The sequence below is a fragment of the Peromyscus maniculatus genome, chromosome 1, assembly GCF_049852395.1.
Source record: "Peromyscus maniculatus bairdii isolate BWxNUB_F1_BW_parent chromosome 1, HU_Pman_BW_mat_3.1, whole genome shotgun sequence".
NCBI lineage: Eukaryota > Metazoa > Chordata > Mammalia > Rodentia > Cricetidae > Peromyscus > Peromyscus maniculatus.
Window position 1 is genome coordinate 212,214,848 of NC_134852.1, and position 7,988 is coordinate 212,222,835.

The following is a 7,988-nucleotide window of genomic DNA, read 5'->3' on the forward strand; positions in this document are numbered from 1 at the left end:
AAGATGGCTGGGACAGTTGGAATTGACAGAGAAGAGACATATTTTGGACAGTAGACCCATGGGAGCTGGGCAGGGGATGGGGTGTGGAATGGTGACATATAAGGACAGGCTGGTTCTTCTCTGGATGATGGAGGAGGAAAACTACTTGGATGGGTATGAATGGGGTTAACAGTCCTAGAAAAACTGAAGACAAAATTTATTCTCCCTCCACTTTGGCCCAGGCTAGTGTTAAAGGCACGGACCAACAGTTCACAACTGACTGGTACCAAGGCAACCTTCTTTTGATTGTCTAACTTGGTTTATTTCCAAGGCTAATGCAAAGTGGAATTACAGAATTTGAAAAAATACAAACATGGCAGGACTCTAAAACTTGGTAATCAATAAAAATAAAGCAAAATGACCCATTCTACTATTTTCTGATGACCTTTTAAGGTGGAGTTCTTAGAACACTGAATTGCCACATTACTAAATTGAAAGCAAAATATATGTCTTAGTCCTTTGACTTGAAAATCAAACTGTATGAATTTTGAAAGTTTCTACACAACTCCCACTCATCAGGATTAACCCCTAAATAGGAGAGGCATGAGACTATGCCATTAGTAGACTTGTTAACACTGTGTATAAATTTTCCAAAATTCTAATACAGTGGGATCTGAATTAATCTTGTTTCACTCTCCAACTGATATCCTGTGACAATTTTGCTGTTGAAGGCTGGAGGTACCAGGTGACTGTCACCCTGTCTGGAGAGAAAGTCACAGGACATGTACTGGTCTCCCTGTTTGGAAATGGAAGGAACTCTAAGCAGTATGAAATTTTCAAGTGAGTAGAATATTATTCTAATCTTCTTCACTGTGATAATATACTGCATAAGAGTTTGACTCTTCCTAACTGCATAGAGGTATCATCACATATTTCATGGAGGGAATATTTTTCATATTTACTTCTCAACACATTTTAGAATTCTACTCCTGTTTTTTTTTATCTTGATAACCTCTTGTGCATATTCTGATGCCTGACACATGAATTGTAATCAGTAAATAATTCCTTCCCTTGCAAAAAGCTGGCACAGTAATGGCGTGAATGCATGATATCCTGAGAGATATTGTGTAAAATCTTGATTCCAGTTTTATTGAAGTTAGAGTTGTCCTTGAAGTAATTAAAATCGTAGACAGCAAAAGCCACCACTTAACATACATGTGGGAATGTATTTAATACAGTGGAAAGACAAATGCCTATCAATGCACTTAACCCAAGAAGCATTGTAAGCTTTTAGAAACTCATACATGCATGTGTCACATGTGTGTTTGTGCACAAATGTGTCACATGTGTTTTTTATGCATGTATTTCTGTGTGCTGCATATTATTGTTGTTACCATCTTCACTCCCCAGGGGCTATCTCCAGCCTGGAAAGACTCTTACCAGTGAGATTGACTCTGATGTGGATGTCGGGGATGTACAGAAGGTTAAATTTATTTGGTATAACAACGTGATCAACCCAACTCTACCCAAAGCAGGAGCATCGAGGATCACAGTGGAAAGAAGTGATGGCAGAGTGTAAGAAACAGGGGAGGAGCAGGGCTAAGGAGCATCCATCATTCTCTTCTCTCTAGCATTTTCTTTGAGGCTACATCTCCTACAGAGTCACATGCCCTAGCCAGGTCTACCTCCTAAGACCTCGTGTGTTTTTATGAGATGGTGTCAAATATTAGGAATGTCACTTTGACAGATTCTTAGAGGAGGAGGAAGAATGTTTCCTTTACCATACAGGCTTAGACTATGTGTGTGACTAATGTGTGTGTGTGTGTGTGTGTGTGTGTGTGTGTGTGTGTGTGTGTGTGTGTTGTCCCTTAAACTTCATGGGTTTACCAAACTCCCACATAGGTTGTTGGGAACTCATTAATTTATCAAGGAACAGAAATATGCCTCAGGCTTGCTAAGGGTCAGAAGGTACAAGGCAACTAGATGTCAAAGCACAGCCTGATAGAGGTGTGTAGAGGAAGGACGGTCTAGAAAGTTTAGAAAAAGGTCTAGAGAGCTTCCTCATCTGTGTGAGCAAGCCAGTCATGCCCAGGGAACAAGCCACGTGGAAGGGTTAGAGGAAGCAGTGCCCTGTTCTCTCCAGCAGTGGGACCATGGCCTGTTCCCACCAGGCAGAGTGCAAAGGCCTGTCATTCTGCTGACATTGGAGAGAACACTTGCAAAAGTCCTGTTTCATGGTGTGGAATGAGTTACCTAGACTGAGCAGGATTTGACATGACCAAATTCTTTCCAAGCAACCAAATTGTATCTCAGAACAAACTTAGATTTATAGAGACATAAAATTATCCATCAGGGGACATCTTAACAGTCACATGTGGAAATGTAACTCAAGAATTGACAACTCTACAAAGAGACCAGGTGATATAATTTAAGATGAAGAGACCAATAAATTGATGTCCAGTCAGAGCTGATGCTGATGTTAGACAACATATAAGAACATTCAGGAGTTATCTCACATCCATTTCATTTATTCAACAAAATTAGAAGAAAGCAGATGTGCAAAAAGAGCCAAGTTTAAAATTCTACAGATTAAAAATACAGTGTCTCACATTAAAATACAATGAATAGTTTAGAAACTGAATAAGAAATTCATAAAGACAAAATGGGAACTTCACAAAATGAGATATAAAGAAAACCATTTCTAAACTGCAAGCAGTATCATGACCTACTAGAAAATCCAAGACAGATGATGTAGCTGTTTTTGAAGACCAGATAGACAAGAGGAACAGAAAAATCTATTTGTAAAAGTAATGTCTCCAAAATTGTGCAAAGTATTGAAAAACTATAAACCAACACAGCTAACACTCATCCAAACTAAATCATTCACAACCAGTTATGACGGGGAAGCTCACGAAAGCAGCCAGAGGGGAAGACAGCACACAGAAAAGCTGAGACAAAGGCCACAGCCAGCTCCTCCCAGGAGAAGCCTCTTCACTGTTCTGAGGAGAAGCAACCTCCATTCTGATTTCTTTCCTGTTGCTGTGAAGAAAGACTTGGAACCTAAAGCAGTTTATGGAAAGAACCAATTTATTTGCCTCACACTTCCACTTACAGCCCACCACTGAGGGCAGTCTGGGAAGGAATTCAAGCAGGAACATAAACCCAAGACAATTTCCCAAGGAATGGTGTAGCCCACAAGAGCTAGGCCTTCAGATTTCTATTAAGACAGTCAAGACAGTCTCTTCTATAGACATGTCCACAGACCAACGTGATAAAGAGTTTCTCAAATGAGACTCCTTTTTATTCTCAGGTAATTCTAGGCTGTGCTAAATGGATAGTTAATGCTGAGTAGGACACATACCACTTAACTTAGGCTTTGTACCCACACAAATACATTTCAACAATGAGAAGGAAATGCTTTCCAAACTACCAACACTTAGACAGTTCTTCACCAGCAAGCCACTACTACAGGAAATGATAGAGAACCTTCAATCACATTATTCTAGTAGGAAATGAATCTACAGAAAGGAACCTTGAAAACCAAATTAAAAAAAGAAATTATTTTGAAAATGCATGATATGTTAGGCATTCTTTAAACTCCTTTAAAGCAATTGACTATTGAAAAACAGTAATATAGGTGAAGTGTATTCTAACAATGCCACGTAGGGGAGGAAAAGAGAGATGGAAATACAGTCTTGGAGGATCATCATCCTGTAGGTGAACGGCTATAATATCATTTGGAGATTTACTATGATAAGTTAAAAAAATATGTGTGCTTTTAATTCTAAAGCTATCAATAATTCAACAAATTGGGGAGGAAGGGGACAAAAGAATTTTCAAAATATGACATGGAAACGGGGAAAGAAAAGCAAAGATTATAGAGTAATAGCAAACACTGAATGAAAATGATACCACCACTTTGGAGGTCAGGTTGCTGACTTCCTAAAAAGCCAAGCATACATCAACCTGCCATGCAGCCTCACTATCTCAGGTCCAACAGAACTTCCTCAGTTGAAAGTATTAAATGGAAATTCCAGAGATTAAAAAATAATTAAAAAACTGAGTAGTACAAGGAAAGCTCACATTGCCACCACTTCATCCCAGCACACAAATTGTATTGTTTTTATTTCTAAACCATCATCCCTGCCCCCTGCACATGGTCTCTTTTCTCCCCCTAAATAATCCTCATTTCTGCTTCTGTAACACAGATTCACTGGAGAAACATCTTCATTTAAATGTTCAGAATTTATTCTGGGTCAACCAATGCTCAATAGAGCTATTGTTAAAAAAAAAAAAATACGTCTGCCTTTGAGGCAATTCCCACAGTTATCCCCATTTTACAAATAACTACATACAAGTTCAATGCCAAAATTCGAACGAAGTTTAACTGCAGCAAACTCATTAAATATGACTGAACTACAACACTTCAGTATATCTATATTTACTCACGTAGCCTTCATTAATATTAGTTCTTAACCTTTACCCTGACATTTGCAAAGTTGTCAGACCATGGGAAGCAAAATGAAGAGAAAAAAAAAACAGGGGTTTTCTGAACACTTTTTAAAGGCCATGCACTTTACATGTACTAATATATATTTTATTAAGTAAATTAAATCCGAAGTGTCACAAGTATTGCCTACAGGGAAATCCAGTTACTGCAGTTCAATGTTGAATTAAAATAAGAATGGCGAGCTGCCATAGAACCTTGTGGGCTCTGTGCAGGGCTGCCGTTGCATGCTGTCCTCTGCTCTTGCTCGGTTGCCTTGGTTGGCAGTAACTATTTGACAGACCAGACAAAAGAGCTCTTCCTGATCTTTAGGGCACCCTAGGGTAGCGTCTCTTTTTTTCTATTTGTACAACTGTAAAACAAACTTGGATGGGAGAATTCAATACTTCAAAAGTCAGTGGCCAGCCTCAATTAAGAGTGTGCACTTCACTCAGACTCAAGGAGAGCGGTAGTAGTCTCCATGCCTGATGCTATGGCTCCAGCTATGTGCCAGGAAGAAGTGACCTTTTGGTGTTTTCTCTCCCCAGGTTCAACTTCTGCAGTTCCAGCACTGTGAGGGAGGACGTCCTGCTCACCTTGACATCATGTTAAGAGCCTGTTGACAAGGGGCCACTATGTGTAGCTGCTAATAAAATCTGGCAGTGAAGCAATCCGTTATGTCTTTTGTTCTCAGTTCCTTATGCAGGAGGACACTTTAATGTGGTAGTTAATATCCCAAATCTTCAGCTGGTGTGACTACAGGTTATGGTTACATTTTTTACATATCATGTGGTAGTTGTAATTTATTAAGCGGCACTGTTTATCATGCGACAAAAGCCATGAGGCACAATGAAACCCACTGTAAGAGTTTATTAATGGAAGGGAACAGAAGGGGGTGCTTAGGCCTACGAAATGATCATGTAGGAAGAAGAGGGAAGGAATAGGTGGAACCCACTTTTATAGGTGTGCATATGGGCTTATGTAGCTATGCCACGCATGTGCATAGATTACACAATCACAATGCATGCAAATTATGTGATCACAAAATGCACTGATTGCTGTGGATATCGCTCTGTATAAGTAAAACACTGATTGGCCAGTAGCCAGACAGGAAGTATAGGCGGGACTAACAGAGAGGAGAGAATTGAGGGAACAGGAAGGCAGAGGGAGAGACCTGCCAGCCACCTCCATGACAAGCAAGATGTAAGGTACCGGTAAGCCACAAGCCATGTGGCAACTTACAGATGAATAGAAATGGGTTAATTTAAGATATAAGAATAATTAACAAGAAGCTTGCTACGGCCATACAATTTGTAAGCAATATAAGCGTCTGTGTGTTTATTTTATAAATGGACTGTTGGACTGCCAGGGCTTGACGGGACCCAGAGAGAAAACTCCAGCCACACTGATTATGTAGGATGTAAGGCCCTGGGATGACGAAGCATCTTGCCTGGCTACTGGACAGCACACACATGGTCATGTAGCTGGGAGAAGTGGCTAGGAATTCTAACATTCTAGATTCTTTGTTCTTATTAAAAAAAAAATGGCAGATGAACAGGAATGGGGGCACTGTGTCTCCCAAAACTGTTTCCAGCTGACTCAGTGGGTGTTGGTTAACTTTAGGGGGGAGGGGGCTTTTGAGGTAGCCAGACGACCTAAGGTAGTAGATTGTCTTCCACTGCTCTGGGAATCGTCCATTGTCTTCCACTGTTTCAGGCTCTGTGACTGGATCTGACAAGGTGCTAGGAAAGCAGCAGAAGAAGTTTAGAAAAAAATTTTACCTTGGGGGGTCTTCAAGGGGTCCCAGGATGAGGTAGGGGGTCCTGGGACCAGGAAAGTTTGAATTATACTTAACTGAAGTGATCTGATCTGTCCAAGTGGATGCAAGCTGGCTCTGGAGCTCATGGCTGTAGACGAATTTCTAAACAGTCTTATTAAAAAAGAAACACAGAGTCAAATATAGGGGTAAGAGCCATAGAGATCAGAGAAATATTGATAGCCACCAGATAACCTTACTATGCCGCCAAGCTTCCTCTGAGAGAACCAGCTTCTTCCTGTCTAACCTGCACCTTTATTGCCTTGCTGTTCTGCCTTCTCATTGGCTCTAAGCCCCACCACCTCACTTCCTCATCACTGCCTGTCTATACAGACCTCCAGGTCTCTATGATTGGCACTAGGATTAAAAGTGAGTATCACCATGCTTGGCTGTGTCCTTGAATACACAAAGACTCTGCCTGCCATGTGATCGGATTAAAGGCATGTGCTACCACTGCCTGACTTCTGTTTATGACTGGCTATGACCTCTGATCTCCAGGCAAACTCTGTTTATTAACATACAAATAAAATAGCACCACATTTCAGCACAAGTAAAATATTACCACACATGGTACCAATGTTATTTATTAAGCAGCACTGTTTACCATGAGAGAAGCCACAAGGCACAACGAAACCCACTATAAGAGTTTATTCAGGGAATAGAGAGGGGGTGTGCATAGGCCTATGGAATGATGGTACAGGAAGAGAGGAGAGGAATACGTGGAACCTGCTTCTATAAGTTTCCCCCAGCACATGTGCACATGGGCTTACATAGCTATGCCATGCAAGTGCATAGATTATGTGAGCACACAGCACATAGATTACATAGAACATAAGACCCTGGGATGACTAAGCATCTTGCCTGGCTACTGGACATCGCACACGAAGTCATGTAGCTAAGGGAGTGGCTAGGAATTCTAACAATAGTCACACTTGGGAATGCTACATACATGGCAATTATCACGGTGTCCATTTACTACTACTGATGTCATTCTGATCACTGATGGCAGGCTTCCGGGATCAAAGGATTCCCTCTTGGTAGGCCCATAGGGAAGTACTAAATCTAGTCTCTGTTCCCATCATCCTTATGTTCTGTGCCTTCCCCGATCAGACACCCCATACATGATGGCAGGATGAAGCACAGGATGCTTCCTAACTGTCACCAGACCCATGCCCAGCGGGGGTTTCCCCAGTTGCCTGCCTCTCTGCAGGCCATGTGATCTTCCTGGAAGGTAAAGATTTGTGCCACCTGAAGAGAAACATGGGCCACCTGCTTCATCATCCAGCCATCAGTGTGGAAGCCCAGTCTGTATTCACTTGATCCTTCAGTGTGTGATTTTCAACATGGTTCTTGCTAGACTGTGGTTTTTTTTTCTTGTTGTTGTTTTGTTTTGTTTTTGTCCAAGATTATTAGGTATCCAATGGCAACAGAGTATGAGATTCATCCTGTTCCTCCCAGAGTAGATTCATAGAATCCAGCTGACTGCCCACTCTGGGTTGTCATTTTCCCCCGAACATATGCCTTATACTTCAGGCTCTTGCTAAGTACTCTGTGCACCAGTTACTCATTTAATTCAAATAAGATCCTATACGCTAATTAGATGAAGCAAATGAAGCCAAGCCAAGATGTTTAACTCCCTGACCATTTAGTGGTGGATCTACTTTCCCCAAAGTCGCTTTGGAGGCCTATTTGTTCTCATGAAGCAGA

General features: G+C 41.2%; 1 protein-coding gene across 12 annotated transcripts in view; it reads left to right on the forward strand.

The window, feature by feature from the left end:
* LOC102908767 (pancreatic triacylglycerol lipase-like) overlaps positions 1-5,136 on the forward strand; it is a 29,748-nt gene extending 24,612 nt beyond the window's left edge. For all 12 annotated transcript variants that reach the window (XM_042266255.2, XM_076563398.1, XM_076563400.1 and 9 more), the window contains 3 exons: positions 711-819; positions 1,390-1,554; positions 5,014-5,136. In XM_042266255.2, the coding sequence (XP_042122189.1) occupies positions 711-819; positions 1,390-1,554; positions 5,014-5,077 (338 nt within the window). In that variant the 3' untranslated portion in view covers positions 5,078-5,136. The remainder of the gene's footprint in view (positions 1-710; positions 820-1,389; positions 1,555-5,013) is intronic.
* Positions 5,137-7,988: the final 2,852 nt, after the last annotated feature.